Source organism: Haliotis asinina, chromosome 12, assembly GCF_037392515.1.
Source record: "Haliotis asinina isolate JCU_RB_2024 chromosome 12, JCU_Hal_asi_v2, whole genome shotgun sequence".
Taxonomy (NCBI): Eukaryota; Metazoa; Mollusca; class Gastropoda; order Lepetellida; family Haliotidae; genus Haliotis; species Haliotis asinina.
Genome location: NC_090291.1, coordinates 21,285,825 through 21,308,994, shown reverse-complemented (window position 1 = coordinate 21,308,994; position 23,170 = coordinate 21,285,825). Strand labels below are relative to the sequence as shown.

The window sequence follows — 23,170 nt, the reverse complement described above, 5'->3', positions numbered from 1 at the left end:
TCTTTTGTTCCTTCAACAAAGACAGTTGTTGATGAACGATGTTAACCAACTGGGGGAAAAAGGTGTTGTTTCTGATTATCTGATGAAATTATAGCTACCTGTTGAATCCTGCCTACAATAAAATGAAGCTTAATTGCAGCTAACAAAGGGAGCCCTGGCTTAATGGGACTACCATGCCCCTTAAACATGCTTGAAGGAAACACCCCCACAGGCAAGTGAGAGACTCTTCCTTGGTGAAAGTCCCAGGTTCAGATTTACTGTTTCCTTGATGTTATTTTCATAGAAAGACACATAGTGTTTGAAGAATGTGCAGAGAAAAAGTTTAAATAAGTGTATGTACATAAAATTGTGAAAGTAAAATTTGATAAGGAAAATAAATTACCAAAGCAGTTTCTACTTGGGGATGTAGCCTGCTCATGAACGGAAACACAAACTCATAGGTTAGTTTCAAAATATCTTAACAAATTTTTACATTAAAGAAATTATGTTCAACCTTTACATAATTTATGATCAGAATACCTTAACTGATGACATGATCACCCGATCATTAGATTCATGCATGTTTATTGATACAAGATTGAATAATATATACTCATGAATAAAGAAATTAAATGGAACTTAAAAAAAAAAAATCACTTTTATGCCGAAGTCTTCAAGTAAGACAAAGGCGTAGTTGTGAGGGTGGAAATACCTGTGTTGAAAGTATTGGTACCCATGACAATTTTAGAAATTAAGGCTTTTCAGCACCAGTAAATGGGTATGTAAGCAGCATTAAATCCAGCCAATTATGTGTGGAGTTATGCAAGAAGCCGGTAACAGACCGTTGTGTTAATCTGGTGCCAGGTTTTATTGTGCTGAACCCCAGGGACAACTACTCCTTGTCACAGATGGAGTTGCTGGTCCTAGCTCAAAGTTCAAAGAGATTGAATTCAGGTATGGCCCAGATCCTATCAGCATGAGACCTTAGCTCATGGATTTGGTTGGTCCCAGGCCTCCACGCCTGATAGTCGTCCATTAAGCAAACTGCTAGCTCTGCCTCTCAGCAGAATACCATGTGACAAGCCGTTTGAAGCACCTCGATTCATTTCAGGACTCGTCAGCTACCTGTCTCTTAAGTCCCACCGTCTCTCTCCCTGCCGGCCTGGCTGCGACAACAATGGTTTATCGTTTATCATCCTCAGTCCACACACGAGGATAGGATTCGCTGAGACCTCTCTGATTAAAACTTTCTATTGTGCAGGCTTGGCAGCAAGTGGCCTGTTGAAAGACTGCTTATTCTTTTGTTGGGACTTTTTTAAGTCTTTGGATCCAGACTTTCTGTTGACATGCTCTTGTGATTCTAAATATAGAGCCATTGAACTAGTATTGACTAAGTGGAGAGGCTCCGTGGCACATGTTGGTACGCCTAAAAGAGATATACACTTTTTACCTGAACATATTTATGAAGCATTCTGTTCAGCAGTCGAGGCTCAGTTGACGTAATCAGGTAGCACAGGAAAGCGGAATCGAGTCACGGTCATAATCACAGGTAGCAGGCACAGAGGCAGCAGACGGACTTGCTAGCAGACGACACTCACTCTCTCACTCTCTCTCTTCATGATGGTAAGTTAAAATGTCTTAAATCTTTCTTTCCCAGTTGGTATTTACTTTTTGAGATAGTCGTTACGGACATTTTTTAAGTTTAACAAGTTAAAAGGAATTTGTGATGTGACACAGTCACTTTCTTAGAATGATGGACTCGGCTCAAGGGACACTCCCACCTGTACGGCTCTCCTGTCTTGCCTCATTATAATGCCCTCCAGTAAAGCAGCCACTGTCTTTGATCTTATCGCCCTTTGTTCTAGTGAACTGTGCTGGTTGCCTACTGTCTTTTCGCTTGTTTATTTCTATGTTTATTCCCTACATTGTATGTAGAGCTCTGCCACTTTTGTCTTATAATGAGGCAATTGGGTGCATGTATGATGCTATGTTTGCTCGATGTTGAAGTATCAATGTCATTGGATGAAAGGGCAAGCTACAGGTGTATTTATTATAAAGGGCACCTGTTGTACCTGCCGAATCTTGTGGGGGCACCCAGGTGCTTCAACATTTATCCACCCTATCGACAACATTACCAGGAAATATGGTCGCCAAGCATATTTTATGTGTTAGTTTCTTGATTTCTATGGTTGCCTGCATCTCAAATCATTATCCATTGAGACGCCTGAAGGGAGAAAAGTATTTGATGGGAATTTGAAATGCTGTGACTCAGAAGTAATGGAGACCTGACCTGGTTTCTGATAATACCATTGGGAGTACCTCCTGGACTACCCTGTGGCAGGCTGATCTGGGTTGACTATCGTCATGCTACCATCTCCTCTCTATGTTCAGGCTCTAGTAGGCCCTTCTCATTCCCAAGCTTACTGGCTGGCTGGTTGGCAGAACGACCACTTGTTGATACCAGCATATTTGCTCTGCTATGATAGGAACAAGTTATTGATTGTCTTTCCTTCACTGCTGTCTAATTCTCTTCTGTTAGAATCAATTCTCGCTCACAAAACCAGTTTCGTATATACAGAGAAATGTAAAGGGGAAAGTTGATATAAAGTTGAAGTTTGTCACCGTGACCTGTGTTTAGCCAGCAGCCACAGGACAGCCTGTGGTAGGTGGAACCTGGTTATCATTGCTACCCCACCAACAAACAGGCTTTAATTCTGTCTCCACAGGAAAGGTGGCTTTGTCAGCAGCTGTTGCAAAGCAACTTGAAATTATTCCAGATTTTATATTGAGTTGAGAAAGTAGCATATGTTGCCATGTCTCACCAGGTTGTATCTGCCAGTCTTAATGCCAGGGAGGAAATTAGGGTAGCCTCATTACAGCCATGCTGAACTTGGCAGTAGAATGTGGCCTAAACTACCTATACCATACTACCTATACAATATGTTGTGCTTCAGTAGTGATACAAAGTTGTGAAAATTTTACAATTTTGAGTAATTGAAGCTGTTTGATAATTATTTTATTAATGTTGTCATAGTAATATTTAATATTGCTGAGCTTGGGTTCAGGACCCTGTCCAGCTAAAAAGAGCATAAAGTGATTGTAACTCCCGTACTTTTAATGTAGACATACCAGTGGTGTAGCTCTATGATCGCTTGGTGGAATGGGGTCCAGGATAACGTCAACCAAAATGTTTTTTGTGACCACAAGTTGCTTAATAATTATTATAGCAATGTTAATGATTAGTATTCTGTTGCCAGTGTGTAGGTACATCATGCTACAATGTCTCACTCCATCAGTCTTGCTTTCTGAGTTTTTGTAAAGTACTTTTGAGTTGTTGATGTGGAGCCACTTTGTAGAAGTAAGCAATAGACCCTATGATATGCAGTTGTTTGTGGGCTGGCTCCCCAGCATGGACTGCAGTTGTTTGTGGGCTGGCTCCCAAGCATGGACTGCAATTGTTTGTGGGCTGGCTCCCAAGCATGGACTGCAGTTGTTCATGCGCTGGCTCCCCAGCATGGACTGCAGGTGTGGAGGCAGGTATGGGACTGGTGTATTGGCAGACTGACGTCAGCACAGGGGATGTCCTTCATTATTTATCAAAGTCCAACCATAAGTTCCAGGGACTTGATAAATAGCATTGTTGTCAGGATGTCTATATTCGGTCTGTCTAGAACCATGTCATGGAATTACAAGGCATTCTCTTCTGAACACAGAATTTGACTCATCTTTGCCAAAATATGTTTCAGTTCTATTGACTCAAGAATTTTACATGACTAAGGCCTCAGCATAGCGGCTCAAGTCATAGGCTGTTTATTGAAGATTTCAAAGTGGATGGTTCTGACGTTACTTTATATCACGCTTTATATATTATAAGTCAACTTAGTTTTCTGGTATCCAGAAGTTTCATAGGGTGGCATTTGTCATGCTTGACAAAGATACACGAATCTGTTTCAAAACATCACTCTCACGAATAAAAAGAATTGTTATCCATATTGCTCTATATTGTCGTCCAGAAGGTGATTTTTGAAGAGAATTATTGAATCATTTCATAGTAGTAGAACTCAGGTAATGATCTAGTCGTCGTGATGTTGAATGTGGACACACCAATTGTTCTTGTATTGTGTGTAAATACTTTCATCATGATTAAGCATTGGACGTGCATGTGTGTGGGTTCAGCACCTCCTGCTATGTGGTAGTCATGAAGGACATGGGGAAAGCATCATTGCATATGTAATTACTTGGACAGGTTCCAGGGACATTCGTGATAAGATAACTAGTAGTGCTTTTAAATCTCAGATGATTTCCTGTAGTGCCACCTGTCAAATATATTCAAGGAAATATTTACTCATAGGGTAGTCTTTTCCCTGTTTCCTACATGATAAATCTTTTATCAGTTTCTGCATAGCAGAATAGATCACACTGCAGGCATCACAGGGTATTGCTGTTTGGTTTAGCATACTGCTGTGTGCTGCACAACAACTGAAACTGAATTGTTGGTGATAGAAATGTGATATTTTTATTCTCTTTTCCTTCTGACAGTTTTGACTCACCACAGTTATTCATTTTCAGGCATTTTGCTTTGGATGAAGAAAAGTAGATTAAGTCACTGCAGAAACTATGTACTGAGATATTTAAGACTACTTTTTTGTGATATGTACTTGATTTTTGCTTGCAAGGGGTACCGGTGTGTCTGTCTAAATGCTGTAAGTTGTCTTGGAGGCATCTCTATACACACATTTGTTATGCGATGTAAGAAAATTGCTCCTAATTCAGTACAAGTGCATCTTAGTCCTAGTTTCAGTGTTAGCAAAATTTATATCATGTCTGGGGTGATCAGTAGAGATGGATTAGAATAGATATTGAGGCACTGCAAGCTGGGTAGAGTTACGTAACAGGGAAGGGGTTAAGTCTGTACTACATCCGAGAATGTTGTTCAAACAGACTAGCCACTTGAAGGAGCCAGTATATGGGGGAGAAAAGGAGGGGTTGGCAGTCTCATGGCTTCATGGCTATTGTAGTCAAAAGGAAACAGATAAGAAGACTTGGGTCATGCGACTCAATAACGACCAGTAGGGTCGTCAGCATGCATGTTTGGTGGGACAAGGGATAAAGATAGCACTTGGTGTTCTAGCAAGGAAGTGTGATGGCTGAGATTGAGGTTCCATGCTGGGAAAGCACTGTAATCAGAAACACAACACATAAGTCTCCTTAAGTCTGTTGTGTGAATCCATTGTAATGGCAGACATTTTTGTGGCTGTAGTTCATGAAGGTGTCCACTCCATATTGCCAGCCTCAGTGTATAATACAACTTTGGTGATAAGAACATCGTGGTACATTCAGATCCTCGGTCTGCTTACTTGTGGTTGTTAGTTTTCTGAAGTATTTGATGTAATGTTTCATGAAAATTTATTCCTGTGCCACTCGACAGTTGGAAAATGTTGTTCAAGAGATCTTTGACAATTTAGTTTCTTTGACAAAGATGCGTGAAGAATGGCATGAAAAGATTGGTAGCAATTCACTTGATATGACTTCTGCTGCAGTTCTTGTGTGTGTGGGTTGATATTGGTAGCATGTCCAGTGAGTTGTCAGCAATAGGAGCGTGGACAATTGATGTCTTCATCAGCAGACATCACCACGCTGCATTATTTATGTACCTGACTGTGTTACATATTGAAAGATTGTTTGGTATGTAGTGCCTAGCCAGCTGAAATCTTTTGTCTCCCTCAAATAATGCAAATGACAAGATTTTAAAGTTTATATTTATGATAGATAAAGGGATTCACAGACCTTTCAAGTTACTTGGGAAAGGGAATCATGGTAATGAGATTTGGTCGATTAAATAGTAAACATGGATGTCTAAACTGTTGCTATGTAACCTGGTAATAAATATAATAATGATGGTGTATGTTGAGGAGTCAATTAAGGATGAACATTTCAATGTCAGAAGTGACAGTCTGAGTTGTCGGAATAGAAATGTCTGTTTATATTTATCCTGCAGTTTACTATTGATAAATTTATTCATTTGAACAGATAGTTTTGGTGTCGGTAAGAATGTAAATTGTCTGTGAATATACCCAACCAGTATATATACAGGATGCAGTATCATACCGTACATCCAAGGTTTGCTTAGAATAGATACTGATATTGAACCAAGGCACATTGGAACACATTTTCGTCTACATCAGTGCATATAAAGATTACAGCTAATGTCTAGAGAGAGAAACAAGATAGGGACACTGGAGATTAGACAATCAAAAACACTTGTGTCCTCACTGAGGTGATCAATTAAATAAACATAAATATCTTAAGACTGGCCTTCAGGTAGCTTATATTGGCTGATAGAGCATGTGTAGGCTCAATATTGGTTTTTCCTCATCAAAACTAAGTCAAGAAATTTTAGAAAAAACATAAAAAATATAACTCCAAATTGAGTCACCAAAGTTTGTCACAACTGGGGGCAAACATTAAAAATGACAGGGTTTTTTCTCAAACTGAACAAACCTGGATCTGTCATGCATGAAAATATTGCATGTATTTATTTTATTGGGCTAGGTGTAAAAATGATAAATAAAACTAGAGGTGTCTACTACATAGATATAGCTCAGACTAATCTCCCAAAGCCACCCCATGATAACACCAGGTCAGCTAGTGTGATGATGTTGGTGTGTATTTGACAGACTGTTCACTTGAAAAGACAATTTTTAAAGGTGAACACGATCTTGTGTAAGTTTCAAGGACAAACCATGGCATTTAATATCTGTTCCAGTGTTAAGAGATGTGAAAATGTTATTTTGAAACAGGAGTGTTTCAGCCTCTGGAAACCATGCAGTTGAAATTCCATCCCAGATTGTGGGTGTAAAAATACCAGCTATTTAGGAGGATAGTGAATACATTTCCCTGTTTTGAAAGCAGCACCTAGGATAGGGCAAAAACTTGGAACAATTGATGGTTATGTTACATGTGACAGTGTTGAGCATGAACATGATCCTCTGCCTGTATTTCTGCTCACGTAGGGCTCCCATCTGGTTCTGCAGACTTTGGCTCCCCGGGTCATCCCAGCCTGTCACAGGGAAAGCCACTGAACTTTACTCATGGGCCTGTGTGGGACTATGCCAGATTAGGCACTTGCTGTTTAGCATATTGCATTGTTCTATTGTTACAAGGGTTGTGGAGGTATCCACTGAGTGGCAGCCACCATGTGATACCCCACTCACATGATTGTTTTACCTGGCTAGGAACTAAATTAATTCATACTTTGATGTCATTGAACAATAGAGCTTTACTCTTCTCGTCTTGGATTAAGATGTTGTAGAAGTTGGAAGGGATGGACAGGAATAGTTGCACATTTCTTGTTGGAACATGACTACAGTGAAACACACTGCTTTAAAAGAAGGAATGTGTGTCTAAGTTCAGAATTATTCCTTTGAGAAGCACTGATTTATATGAAGTTTGAGTTTAACAAATAATCTTGGTGTGTTTTTGAATAAAAAGTTACTGGCATCAGACTTTATTATGAAAGTGTGGAAATAAGTGAAAACAATTTAATTCTTGGCATGAATAACAAAGATGTGTGTATTCATGCTGGAAGATGTGGTAAATGTATTGGTATTTTTCCTATCTCATTGAGAAGTGAAACATTATTACACCCATTAAGCCACAACAGTAAATCATCAGGCAGAGAAACCATTGCCTCAGGGGCGTTGATTATGTAATGCTATAGTGGGGATGGCAGCAGCCATTGTAGATAATCACACCGGCTTAGCTGGCCTCAACTATTGTCCTGCCCCAATTGCTTTCTATTGTTTTACCTTTATTGACTTACCTGGAATCCTCACCCTAATTCCCCAGGTGCCAAACTGAATCTTAATGATGTTTATGGTATCTATTGTTTGAATACTACTACTAAATAAGGAGTCTGTACTTGTTGATGTTTGTTTAGTTCATGGAAGGTGTCACTTTTCCTGATATTTTGCCTTATAGAGAGGACACAGGGTTGAGAGTTATAAAGAGGACATGGAATAAGGAATAAGCGGGACATTCACAGTGCTCAGACTCAGATGGGATGGCAATACAAGGAAGTAAATTTAACCACCTCTCCAGGGCAGTGCTATAATGAAAGTGTTTTGATGGCCATGCTGCCCTGTGACTTGGTATAAGGAGGGAATGCTATATATGTCTCCACTACAAAGAGGATGCTTCAGGGTTTATATATAGACTTTAAAGACTTTGAATTCTGTCATGTCCTAGAGGATTAAGGCAGCAGTCTGATTCCCTGTGTGCGACATAGAACAGGTGCCTGGCTCTGCCATACGCTAAGCTTGGTGAACAATACCTGGCTTTGACATTTCCAAAAAACATGTAAGTACTGCTTCTTAAACTTTAAAACTTCTTAAAGTATTTTGGTAGAACTTTAAGGAAATGTCACTTTCTTAAGTCTTTGGATTTGGAGAGGAACGTTTAAAGAAATAAGTATTGTGTGTATGTGTAGTTTCCTGTAGAAAGTTTTTGTTGTGAGACAGAAATATGTATGGTGGACCTATGAGATATGAGTTGCTTCTTATCCAGCATTCCAAGATCTGTTACGGCATTAGGGATGGTGTTCATGGTGTCAGTGTACACTAGTCAATAGATGGTTGGTTATTGTAGCTTCATGGAAGTTTCTGCCAATGTATATTGTCATCTATATCTGCTTTGACATAATCAAAGAATAAATAAATCTTCCTGATTATGGTTATTTTAGAAATATGGTATTCCATATTCGTCTCCTTGAATATACACATTAACATGTCCTATAAATTAAACTTCAATAGTGCAGAATGGGGTGTAACATTCAGGTGTAGGCGTCCTAGTAGTTCAACCTAATGTATGGGTGTATTTCTGGATGTCGCCTCCTCACTGTTTAACCCTTTCACCTTCATGACAGGCTTTAACCCATACCCTGGAGGTGTGATATGGCTTCACTTTGCTCCCTGCCTGTGAAAGCAGCATGAAGAACAAGACAAGTTAATATTCTCAGTTTCCAATATCTTTTCCTGGTTTTAACAAGGAAGACTTTCTCTCTGGTTCTGTCAAAAATGTTTTATCCTTTGAACATCTTTCCTACAGACAAGCTGTGAGTTTCCTGGTATTGGTGTTGCTGTGACTCGCTAGGTGGTACTTGGTGTACATGCCAGATTCCTCCAGCAACATGACCTGCTTCCTTATACACAGCATTGATGTGTGACATACAGGAAAACGAACCTTATTCCACATCACTCACATGACTTATGCAGAACAAATAGTTCAATACTTCTTGTACTGAACTCAGAGAAGATTGAAATGGTTGTGTGAGTAAAAATAGAACTCAGTATCTGTAAATATTATACTGGAAGTAGTTTCTTGTTTGTGTTCCTGTCCAGTAATAACATTGCCACAAATCTTGGCTTTAACAAAATGTAGATAAATTGGTTTCACAAAAATGTATTCATGACACAGTTGATTTGTTTGTGTGTATGAGATTCAGTGGGTGCTTATACCGGTAGATGTGGTGTTTGACAGTCATGTTTGTGTTGATGTTAGATGATGTTAAACACTGTGGCCTGTGTCGTGTATGCCCTGGTACCGTGGATGAATTGCTATGGTGCACACAGACATAACTGATTCATGGACAGTTTCAGTTTGATACGATAGCAAGGCTTTCTGAGGAAAAGTATATGACTCATTTGTATTTGGTTGATTATGATCGGCACAGATAAGACTGAGGAAAGCAATGGCAGTATAATAAATTAGAACTTCAGGTTTTTTCAGAGCTAACATTTCCTCGGCACTTATCAGAAACCTGAAACCTTATGGGGAAATTGAAACAAGGATACTACTGCATTATCAGAAAATACAAAGCCTAGTCAGGATGGAAGGGAATTATAAGCCTGATCATATACTGCTTTGATTGATTGTAGGGAAGCACTTCCAGTAGGAAAGGGGATGGACACCAAGAATTCCAGACATTTAGTTTGTGCTCAGTGTATATGGGAGATAATATTATTTCATGATTTTGTTTCTGTTTTTCTGTTTATTCACATACATATGTAAAACGTCTTTAGATTTAAACTAATTAAAAGTGAAAGAAAAATGATGATTTATTTGGCATGTTTGATTTTTGCGAGTAGAATGTAGGCAATATTGGTAGCCTAGTTATTTGAGCCCTGTGATAGCATGTCTGTGAACAGGTAGTGCTATCAGATTACCTGAACAAGGTCCACTCTGTATCAGTTCCCGAACTTCAAGATGGCCCTGGTCAGATTTGGACTGTGGCATATATTATTTCTTTGCCAAGTGGAGATAAGTTCACGTGGTACCACTTGATTTGCTTGGCCTTGAGTAAACATGCTTCTGAGCCTGAAGTCAGATAAAGCAAGGCTTGCTGCTTTCTTGTTTGATCAGTGCTAAGGCTGCAAGAGTTACCTCCCTTCTTGTTTTGTGCCACTGACACAAGTTGATGTTTTGATAGAGGTGACTCAGGACCAACTAAATCAAAATAAAAATCTGTTTCTTGTGAAATTGAATATACTAATAATTTTTAGAAAATGGTAACAATTATCTGCAGACATTATGTTTGATGAAAGGAATGACTGATCGTTGCCTGTGATTATTGTTGGATTTTCTTTTGTAAACATGTAATTATACCAAACTAATTTCTGTTATTTGCTTTCAGGTTGCCACCAAAAGCCCAGACCAGAAGGGGAGGCCTAGTCCAAGATGGAGGACAGTCATGATGCAGGAGCAGACGCCAGCACAGACGATGTAGAAATATCTGCTGCAGCACCAAAAGGCCGAGGGAGATTGAGAATCTGCAAGCAGTGCAAGTTCACCTGTACAGACTCTATTGAGTTCCTCCAACACCAGACAAAAGCTCACGGTGAAGGGGACGATAGTCATTCGTCGAAGAAGGCCGCGCTCAAAGTGGCAGCCATAAAGAAAAGAACTTCAAGGAGTGAATCTGAGATATCAGTGGACAGCATGGCCTCAGAAAAAGTTAACGGAGAAGAGGTTCAATATGGTATGGAGATGTACGATGACCCAGAACATGAAGATGATCGACTCATCATTGCAGAAGAAAATGACCAAACTGATGGACAAGACCCCACTTCAGTAACACCAACTCGATGTGGAAATATTCAAAACAGGACATATGTATGCAACGTGTGTGAGTTCACCTCCACTAGTGCCAAGACATACTTGCATCACCAGAAAGATGAACACAAGTATGACTTCACCATATATGAATGTGACATTTGTGAGTACGCAACCAAGTACAAGCAGAAGCTGCCTCGACACCGCAAACTTCACTTCTCAGGGCAGGAGGGTATGCTGCTGCAGAACACTACTTATGAGGAGACTCCAAATAACTCTATCTTGAATCATAGTCAGGAAGAAGAAACCATTGTTGAGGAAGATGACGATGAAATAGATGAAGAAGAAGAAGACTCCATTGTCACTGTCATGCCACAGCCTGTCATTGAAGTCCCTTTTATCCCAGAGAAAAAGAAGAAAACTCGCCAAGAGGTGGACCCAGCTAAATACTTCGAGGTAGTGGATGACACTGGTATCAAGTATGCCTGCTCCAGCTGTGGGAATGTGTACAAGTGGCGCAAATCCCTTAACAAACACTGGAAAGAAAAACATGGAGGGGAGGTGCCTGACGGGAGCAAGAAACCACCCGGTTTGATGTATCTAGTAAATTCAGGTAATCACACTATGTATGGCAAGAGACGCATTTACAGCAACAGCGTTCTAGCAAGCATGCAGCAACCCTCGAGTGCCAAGTCACCTTCCGTTTCCCAGTCACCAAGTCTGGTTCGAGCCGAAACACCAGTCAGCATGGGCTCATTGATGAATGGTCCATCACCAATAACATCTGATTATACTGAAACCACTTCGTCACATCCTGTCGTCTTCCCCAAATTCATTGGGCCTTTTGTAAACAACACTACTCCCTCAGCCTACACACCACCACAAGCTTCTACCTCCATACAAGATTATGTGTCTGCTCATATTCAGAGACAAAAGGAAGAGGTAGAGAGTTCCAAGAGAACTGCGAGATCACCACAGTCTAATAATTCTGGGTCACAAGAACAACCTTTGGACTTCTCTGTCAGAAAGGATGATAATCCTACTCTGGATCCCAGCTTCTTTAAAGTCAAGATGGAACCTTTATGGATGGGTGACGAAGATCCAAAGACTTCTGCTAATGATGAATCAAGCAAGAATAACAATGCCATTCTACAGTGTACCAAATGTTCCTTTGTCGCTAAAACATTGGTCGACTACAGTTCACACATGACTTTGCACCTCAACAGACGGGCTTTCAAATGCGCCGTCTGCCAAGAACATTTCAATGGAGTTGAAGATCTGAACAAACATTTCCTTGATGAGCATGCAGAGAAAATCCAAGAGCACAAAGATGCCATTCAGAAAATCCCCCATGGCTTGCAACAGACGTACCACTTGCTTAAGATGCCACTTGATGCCATCACTCACCTCTCGTCCCAAGATCTTTCCTCCACTGATTCCAAGCAGTTGAAGTGTAACATGTGTGACTTTGTAGCCAAGTGGCCTGCAGAGCTCCAAAAGCATGCTGTGTCACATTCAGAAGAACGTCCATTCATGTGCATGGTCTGTGGATCAACATACAAATGGAAATGGGACCTTGTCAAACACTTTGAGAAGAGTCACCACACTCTACCAAATCCTTACAAGAGACGTGAAACTTTGGGAGGAGGAGCAAGCAAATCTAACAACAGTGACCTGAACCACAGCTCTGCAGATGACAGCCTCCTGTACTCGTCCACTGCTGATGATTTGGATGACCTGGCCTTTCTGCACAGGGATGGTGAACCAATGTCCAAACGCAGACGAATGTCTGACTCTGATATGCCAGAGTTAATTCCGAAACCGAGAGATGATGACCATATTGCCGTATTTAATGATGGTAGGGACTTGGGCATAGGTAAGAATATACTGGAAGCTCCATCACTGCATGCTGAAAGACCTTCGTCATTGCCTAACAAGTTAGATGCTTACAGTGATCCAGACCACTCTAATGATGATGAACACAGCACAAGTTCCATCAAGATTACTAATGTTCAGTCTCTGTATGATGATGAGATGGACTACATGCTATATAAGCAAGATGCCGATAGTATGGTCAAACGACCAGTAGCAGAAGAAACACAGAAAGCCATTGCTGCAGCAGTGCGCCAAAGATTAAATAATGTAGATTCTCAAAAGGTCCTGCAAACTGATGTGAATTCCAACAACATTAGTTCATCTTGTGCTGACATCCTGTTGCCCTACAAGTGTCCCAAGTGTGAGTATAGAGCAAGGTGGCCATCGGAGATCACCCAGCACATGAAGAACCACTCTGACGAGAAGCCATATCACTGTCCTCGATGTAATTACAGGAGCAAGTGGAAGTGGGATGTAGTGAAACACCTTAAGCGATGTGGTGGCGGCACAATTAAAGATGTCATCGATACTTCTAGAAGCATTGGCAGTAAACGAATAGCTCCTCCCAATGTCACAGTCCTACCTGAAGGCAAACTCCAGCAGCAGACACCTCAACCTGTTGCTTACCTTGTCAGCTCCAACAACACTGATCACACAGGAGGGCAGGGAGCTGTCATTGTACCGATCATGGCAGGCCAGTCACAAGGAGCTCCACCTCTGATATCTGCAAGTCAAGGGAACACTCCAATCCAGCCGAAGCCAGTCAATACCGGATCTAGTCAACAAGTCAAACAAGGCAATAACTCGCATTCATCCAAGCAGCCTGTATTCAGAAGCCTCATCAACCAGGGCCTGTATCACTGTCTAGAATGCCCTTTTGTAGGTCACAGCCCAGCTGAACTTAAGCGTCACTCTGTGCTTCATTCAGAGAACAAACCCTTCACCTGTGGGACCTGCGGCTACAGCTCACGATGGAAGTGTGATCTCAAGAAACACATGAGAACCTACAACCACTTTTCCAGCCAAGTGTCAAGATCTCCAGGGCTTAATGGAGATGATTCAGGCCATACCGATAGTGACGAGCCTGATCGTCCAGAAAGACAAGTGTTCACCTGCACTAAATGTCCATATGCAACTACTAAACGTCATATCTTGGAAACTCACATGAAAATCCATGGGACGCCATCATCTTCTTCATCATCTCCTGCCAAATTCAAGTGTAAGCAGTGTGATTTCCAAGTGAATGATCTCTCAAATTTCCTCCAACACAGAGTCACACACTCCAATCAAAATGCATCAACTTCTGCTCAAGCCTCACCAAGTTCATCTGATGCTCAGAAACATGAAGAAATTGATGCTGCCCGTCTTAAACATCCCAGGAAGGCTATGAAGAGGCTTCAGTGCTCTAAATGTGACTTTGTCTGCTCCAAAAGAGAAACCATGGAAATTCATGAAGCTGAACATGAAAAAGAACTGAACTATAAATGTTTCTATTGTGACATGACTGTGAATGATAAAGAATCGCTACTTGACCATATCAGTACTCATTCCGAGTTCAACCCAGACGAGTGGGAGACTTTTTTTATGGAAGATGACCAGTCTGAAGAAGAGGATGATCATCTTCCAGAACCCACAAAGTTACCTGTGGCTAGATCAGCTCCAACAGATGTCATTGATGTACCATCTCCACCTCCACTGAAGATGTTCCATCCCAACCAGCAAAGGGCTAATGCAATTGCTCAGAAAGACTTCCATTCATTTGGGCCACCTCAACTACACATTCCACGATCTATGGCAAATAGTTCACAAGTGTCTTCCAAATCAGTTTACCCCCAGTCTTCTTCACAATTATCACCTTTCAGTGGTAATAAAGATCAAAATTCAGGATCTGCATTAACGATACATTCCAGAAACATTCCTCAACAGCAAACCTCCAGATCGAACCATGTGTCAGGCCAGGGATATGAACATTCCACCTGGAAGAATATCCAGCCAGCCCCACCAGTCTCACGTAAACGCTTCACATGTGAGTGGTGTGAAGCCATGTTTGCCCATGTCACCACACTGTATCAGCATGCCAAGAATGTGCATCCTTTAGAACTCCGCAAACAGGAATTGGCAGAATCAGCTCGGTCATATCCAGATTCTTCATCAAATCATCATTCACCAAATCCAAATCCACAAAGACCACAGCAGAGACAGCTGCAGCAGCAACAATCCAATCGACCTAAGCCTCTGAATTTGGTATCAAGTCCTCAGAATCACCAACCTAGACAGTCCGTAGTATCTGAGAATAAACGGCAGTTTCTTGATACCTTAAGACATATCCTTCCAAGTGACAGCAAGCAGAGCAATGTCCTGAACACAAATGACAAGTCACATGGCATGACTGCTGAGAACATTACTAGTACACTGATGAGGGCTAAGAAAAGCACCAGCCCTCAGAAGAAAGCCAGATCTTTCCAGTGTACCAAGTGTCCCTTTACTGCACCAAATGCTGTCACATATCTTCGACATATTGAACGTCATGGCAGTAACTGCAAGCATACCTGTTGGTTTTGTGATTACAGCATTGACCGCCTTAACCTCCTTTATCAACACATGAAGGGATCTCATTCTGACAAGTGGAAGGGTTCTGAAAGTGACATGCAGCTTCCAGCAGGTCCTGCCCCTACATATCCCATTATAGTAGAAGATGATCCACACACCATGGAGAAAATCAGAGCGGAACTCAACTTTGCAAATAACTACCAGAAGAACAAGAAACCTGTCCTGATCCTCAAGGAACAGATGACTTGGAGAGGAGTCCCCATCCAGATCTGTAGCATGGATGGCAAGAAGAGCTACAAGTGTCCCAAGTGCTCATATGTTAATAGCAATATCGCCAATGCCGCCAACCATGTCCGTCAACATGGCTCAAACAGAAAGTACCAATGTAAGTATTGTGACTATTGCAGTGACAATTTGAAACTCATCTACCAACACATGGACAAAGTGCACCCTAAGGAACCAGCATTCATTGAAGTCACCAAGAATATTGAAGTGGGTTCCGCAGACAATGACTCCGATGAGAGAGAGAATGCTGAGTTGGAGGGAGAAATGGATGCAGAAATGGAAGCCAATATGGAGGAGAATATGCTGATGAGCTGCCCGAAGTGTCCGTTTAAGGCGAAGTTGTATGACATCTACCGTGCCCATGTGTTGATGCACTCTTACAATGGGCAGTACAAGTGTGAACACTGTGACTACAGTGTGGATGATCTGGGTATCCTAACCCGCCATGCTGTTGTACATGAAGAAAAGGACAATGAAAAGGATGGCAGTCTGACACCTGAAAAGAAACACTTCACAAGCATGTTGAACCTGAAGAGAGTGAGCGATGAAGCCCCATTAGTCAAAAAGTCCAGTCCCAACAAAGCTGCTGAGCTGGCCACAAAGCTTCTGACCATGCAGGCCAGGCAGGTTCTGCAGAAGTCTCGTTTAAGTGGCCGTGTTCGCTATAGGTGCTCTAGATGTCCATACAACACCTTCTGTAAGAACAACATCATAAAACATCGTAAACAACACATTATCAAGAGTCGATACAAGTGTCCTCTCTGCAACTACAGTGCAAGTCGAGCATACCTGCTCCAGCAGCATATCAAATTCCATAAAACAGAAAACAGCAATAATGACAGCACTACTGAGAAGAGCTACCAAGACGTAGTCTTAGATCCTCTAGATAAGAGCAACAAAGAATTTGAGAAGCTGCAAGAAGAAATCGAGGCAGAGGCTGAAGCTCAACCTGATGGTGCAGGAGAGGAGGAAGAAGAGGATATGGACATGGAAGAAGACATCATGGATGCCGCAGAGCCTGATGGGGAGGAAGATGAACCAGATCTGGCTGATGCTGACATGGTAGAAAAGGCAGATCCAGAAAATACTGGGGAAGAGAGCGAAAATGCTTTGTCCATTCTGTCACAGCATAGGAGTTACAGATGCAAAGACTGTCCCTTCAGCAGCAACTCTGGGACAGAGTTCCGCAAACACTGCTTGCTTCATGGTGCAGCACATAGGTACAAGTGTGAGTTCTGCTCGTACAGCCTGGACAGACTTAACTTGCTGACCCAGCACCGCCGACTTCATGCTGATGAACCAGACTTTGATCCTGCTCCACCACCATCTGCTCTTCTTAATCTGGATGTCCTGCGACTGGAATCTGAGAAAAATGCAGAGAAAGTGTCATCTACCCTTGACAACAGTGAAAGTGTTGAGTCTGAACCAGTGGAGGAGAGTGAGAGTGAGCCTATGCGCTACTCCTGTCCAAATTGCCCTTTTAAGAGTAATGCACTCAAGAGCTACAATGTTCACTTCCAGATGCATGGCTTGAAGAAAAAATATATCTGTGACTATTGTGATTGGAGCATTGACCGACTAAACCTTCTGTACCAGCATAGAAGAGTGCACGCAAAGCAACCTGGGTTCAACCCAAGTCCTGATGAAATCAACATACTGAACAGGGACTACGCTCTTGAAGCCCCAGGAAAGTTTGAAGCTCAGATCATGGGCTTCAATAAACATGTTGAAAATGATAATAAAAATAAAGAGACTGTTGAAAAGAAGAATTTGTACAGCTGTAAAAGTTGTCCATTCAGTACCAGCAACAAAAACAGCTTTGCCTACCATAAGATGCTGCATCGAATGCGAGCTCGCTACATGTGTCCTGAATGTACCTACAGTGTTGATCGATGGAATCTCCTGAACCAGCATCTACGTCTTCATCAGGACGCAAAGAAACAGCAGGAGTCAGAGGAACAGCAACAGGGGCAGATGAAATGTCCCAAGTGTCCTTACTTAAGTCCAAGCCCCGAGATTTTAGAATCTCATTTAAGCATGCATGGATCTGAGAACAAGTTCAACTGCCAGTTCTGTGACTTCAGTGTTGAAACTATTGGCGTTCTGCAGCAACATGTCAAGGTTCACGAAGAGAGATCAAAGAGCTTGAAGTCTCCTGCTACAAATGGTGACCATGGAAACTCCTATGAGCCAGGAAGTCCTGATGTTGTGAATCCGCAGCTGTACTTCAGTTCCCCAGATGACACCAACCTCAGTGAGGACAGTGAAGAAATGGAGCTCAAGTGTGACAGGTGCCCATTCAGCACTACCTCAAAAGAGGAACTGGATCGCCATGACAACCAGCACAACACACCCAACTGCCTCCCCTGTTGCTATTGTGACTTCAGCTGCTCAGTTGAAGAAGAACTCCAGGACCACATTGAGGTTCACTTCCCAGGTACAGCAGTTGATAAGGAGGTGATTAAGTCTATCATCGCTAAATATCAACTGGAGAAGAACAATAACAGCCTGACTGAAGCCCCAGCAGTGAACCAAGTGGCAAAGTCCAACACAGAGACCAGCACCCCAGACTCAACTGTGGAGGAAGAGCAGAAGGCTGTGAAGGACTCAGCAGAAGATGGCAGTGGTTCCAGGGCCAACATGACATCTACCAGTTCCAGGACCAAGGTGTATGTGTGTCAGTATTGTGAACGTGAGTTCGAGAACAAGAGTCTAATGATGCAGCATGAACGCCAGCATCTGATTGGTCACCAATACTGAACCTTATCCAATAGAGCATGAGTAGACAAGGATTGCTTTCCAGAAGTCTTTTACCAAGCTACAACTTTTATGAATCTTTAGAGTATTTAAATTTCATACCAGAAGTGCAACTCGCTGAGGTGACATTTATTCAGTGTATCCAGTGCTGTGAGTCAATCATTCAAGATTCGTGAATCAAAGGATGCTGATGTTGATAGACTGAATTCGTGCAGAGCGATGAATGAATGTTTTATGTGAATATTATGCAAAGACGGTGACTGACCTTAAGCTATAAGTGCAATTAAGAGTAAGAGGTGACACATATGTAAGAGCCAGTGAAGCTGACATTCCGTAGTTGAAATTGAAAGTGCTGTAGAAAGACTGGCCTTCTAGTTGTTAAGGCAGAGAAAAATAGAAGGGGATTGTTTTCAGCAACTGTGGAAACAATCACTGCCAAGCGGAACTCTTTTTCCTCAGTTTAAGGACATACATGATGGTCACACTATGTCATTTGGGGATTCTTCACCACGGTGGAAGGACGTATTATTGTGAATCATAGTCAAGAGTGGAGCGTGTTGACCTTTTTCAACAGTAGAAAACTGTGACCTTCATGAACACTGTGACATGAATGAAGATATGAACACAACATCTGCCATAATACTATTTTACATGTTTACCAGTAGACCATGCGCTGGTTTAGGATTTGATATCTTTCATTAGCAACGGGTTGAAAGATGGTGATATTGTGGTATTTTTTATGATAGTTACATGTCAGCTTTTTCTGGTATGTTCAACCGAGCCAAACTGAGTGGAGAGGACAAATCAATGCTTCATATACTGGCTGTTAATTCATTCCTATGAAGAATGCATTTTACTGTGGATACTTTGTATGTTTGTAAATAGATAATAATCATGCAGAACAATATTCTTCCATTGCAAGCAAATGCAGAAAAGTATTTCAGCAGTACAACGAACACAGATTATACAACACTGAACTTGAATGAACAATTCTGATGTCAGAAATATTTATATTGTCTGGCAGAAATATTATTTTTCACAGTTGCCTTGCAGTATATATTTGAGGGTTAGACTTGATGGGACAAATTTCATAGACTATGCACCTTTGTACTGCTGAGGGACCCGTACGGTCATTTCAGTGGGTAATATATATGCATTTGATGGAGAGTTTCCATTCAATATTTGTAAATACTATGGAACATAAAGGGACATTATTTTGATAAGATATTTTGGTAGTCTACAGATCGGTGCTGGTGGATTTACTGTGATGATTGTATGAAGTAATGTGTTGCAGATTAGTATCATTGATGTGTCATCATTTCCTCCTAATTCCTGACAAAATACTGCCACTCATGTGCAATTTAGTACATTGGAAATCATTTTGTATATATATGAAGATGGAAATCCTGTTATGCATAACAAATTTACTGTTGAACAAATCATCTAGTGAAACTTTTGATCAAATGTTTCTTAGTTTGTCCTCTTATTTTATCAGGTAGATTTCTTATATCCTTTAGTTTTCAGTGTTGTAATGCTGTTGTCTGTTCTACTTCTAGAAATTATATCCTGTACCTCAAATGTTTCTCCTATCTCATGTACATTCCAATATTGAAAACTGCGTCTTCCTTATGGATACTATTGTACGCACAACTAGTTAAGTACATTGTATCAATAATTAATTTTGACTCAAGCAATAATGTTATACAGCATCATTTCCATGTTTCTGGAACTAGAAATTACATGTGATTACAATTGGAAGTCAGAATTCAGTATAAATAAATATTACAATTGAGGTCACAAAACATTTTGTGACTAGAAATAAATAAATTGATTCTGAATGTGTTGAATGAAATTCAGTAACTGAGGTATGGCGCTGAATTTTAGCTGACTAACACTAGATGAAATTCACTTGATAGTGCAAAAATTAATTTGAAAAACCCAAGCAATTAAATGTCCAGTTAAGTGTGTGATAGATTCTTTCTTTTGTAACTTGATGCCAGAGAAAGGAGCTATCTGTGAAGTTCTGTTGTTGCCAAAAGGGGCTGCTCACATTGCAAGATAGTATGCCCAGTACGCACCTATGCAGAATATAAACAATGAGGTTGCATACATGTTGTATTTATGCTGTACTCTAATCAGTTTAACTTGTTGCCTTCAAATGAACAAAGCCAGAAACAACATTATTTTTATTAATGAATGTTTATGCAGAAGTGGCCAGATAGCAACAAAGAGTATATATTTTGTACTAAATTTTTTAATAGCATGTGCCTTCATACAATGACATGTACATTCCAAAGACCTGAAATAGAGTATGGTTTTGTTCAATTCTGACAGTTGTTACCACTATTTCACGATATGTGCCTTGTCTGTTTGCTTCTCAACATTTTCACAAGGCAAATTCTATACCAGGCTGCTACCAAGGACCAAGTCATGTGTTATGTACATGTTTACAAAACCAAGTTGAATAAATCCTAGTAGAGCAACTGTTTGAAATTTACATGTTTACAAGTCAGGAATTGTCCTTATTGTCAAATTGGGATGATACCTAGTATATTTTTAGATACATTGATAAATTGATAGCATTTATTCATTATCATTCACACAATGTCTGCCAAAATAGTTCTGTTTACTTGAGATCCTTGATGTGAAGGAAAATAGCCATTTCCATGTTATTTTGTAAGCCATTCAACTCTTTGCAAGTTTATCTTCTCAACTGTTTGCCTTTTCTGAGAAAAAAAGCAAAAAAAAAAGTACATTTCATCTTGAGAGTTGTTAGCTAAACAATGACGTCCAGCAATGAGATATATCCTTTTTCTTTTATGAATCTTTTACCTTCCTATAAATGTTTGAGGAGTGTGACATTGGAACCTATTAACTCATTTCATGACAAAGACATTGTGAAAACCACAAATATTGTACATGACTGGAATATTTGGGAAATCACACTTAACTCAGTCTGTGCTATCTGTACATTCCATCACCTCTGATGACTTTTTTTTTTCATTTTTTTTTTTAAACTTGTCAACACATTTGTAGTGTACTTTGTAGAAAGTAACTGATTGAAATAGTGATCAAATGATTTGCTGGTTATTTTTGCTAGAAGATGCCATTCCTTTGTACCTTTTCATAACATTCCTACCACAGTGGCCCAATGCATATAGGGCAATGTTGTATTTATAACTGAACAATTTTAGCTTGTTTTATTTTCACGTTGTTTGTCTTTGCCTTTGGCATATGCCAATATTGCAATATTTAGGTGCTATATGTTCTGTATATTTGATTTAAGGCACCCGGATAGTATATATAATTGAGGCTTGATTTCTAGTGATTTCAGCACAGTAGTATGTACTCCAATTTAGTTTCACGCTCTTCTGTTTTAAATCCATGGTTTCAATGGTTGATATCATAAGTTAATCAAATCATAATAAAAGTTCATTTTGCTTGAAATGATTAGTTGTTTTGTCTTTACTCAGAACATTGACATGGCCAGGCATGGTTGATGGCCTCATCGCAAGGCTTCCCTCTGTTTGGAACATTGTGCACACCTGCCTTTTGGTCCAGTTGTTCACAGGCAGCTGGAGTACTGTTGTCTGTCTGTTCCTTATACTCACAAACAATATGACATGTTTTGAAGGGGACAGAGTTTTAGCTCATCCAACCAGAACTGCTTTCTTTTAAGACAAAATTGATTAGAAGATTGACCTCTTTGCTGACACCAACAAACATGAGAGGTTAGTAGGTCTTCAGATGAAGTCTGGCGACCTACGGTTATCTGAATATTCTTCCTCTTATTATTATTACTTCGATGGGGCGATTTCGATGAAACTTTCAGAGATGATTGCCTGTATGCTGAAAGGTAGGGCAGACAACCCCAATGTGAAAATCCTCCACCCTGAAATCTCCATAACTATGAGAGATAAATTAACCAAATTTTCACTTGATGTAGACAATGTCATTGTCCATCGATTCAATGCATCATGGATGTTGGCTGTCATTACAGATTTTCTGCCATTTTGAACATTTTTGAAATTTTTGCCAACTTTTGCAATTTGACTGTGCCTGTCTGTAAAAATCTTCTTTTCCAGAACGGTATATAGCAAATTTGTGTTTCATACGCAGTTAGATAGCCAATACCCTGGAAAGCTTAATTTGTGAATATCTTGAATAATTTTGGAGTTATTGCCCTTGTAAGTTGGTCAATTTTTCAAAGACGCGTTTTCATGGGGTTCATAAATATGTCATAACTCTACTAAAACACAATGGATTTCATCGTTCAAGGTATCGAACTGTAGGTAATTGAATGGAAAACATCTTTGCTTCACATTAGAGAATACTTGCGTCACAACTACAACGCACACACAGTTTTCACATTTCCAGCAAGAATCAACTTAAGTTCTAACAAAACATTCCTGTACCCCTACTGGCAAAGAAATTTCTATTTTTAACATGGCTATGGCACCGTCTAATAAGAACTTGAGTTTCTTTTCAGCTGTCAGACTGGAACAGCACTGAATGATCAAAGAAATACACGAGCATTAAGGAAATAGTCGATTCTGTAACAGGCCATACCTCTGTTCTTAGGTCTACAATCAAAACAATTAGTGTTCTTGAAATG

At 40.5% G+C, this 23,170-nt stretch overlaps 1 protein-coding gene across 2 annotated transcripts in view; it reads left to right on the top strand.

The window, feature by feature from the left end:
- Window positions 1–22,002, top strand: part of LOC137258272 (uncharacterized) — a 38,999-nt gene extending 16,997 nt beyond the window's left edge. Inside the window, exons 1-2 of one of the 2 annotated variants that reach the window (XM_067795884.1) lie at window positions 932–1,602; window positions 10,670–22,002. In XM_067795884.1, coding sequence (XP_067651985.1) covers window positions 10,714–18,558 — 7,845 coding nt within the window. In that variant the 5' untranslated portion in view covers window positions 932–1,602; window positions 10,670–10,713 and the 3' untranslated portion in view covers window positions 18,559–22,002. Of the gene's footprint in view, window positions 1–931; window positions 1,603–10,669 lie in introns of those variants that run through there. The other variant, XM_067795885.1, reaches the window with a different exon arrangement.
- The last annotated feature ends 1,168 nt before the right edge of the window (window positions 22,003–23,170 follow it).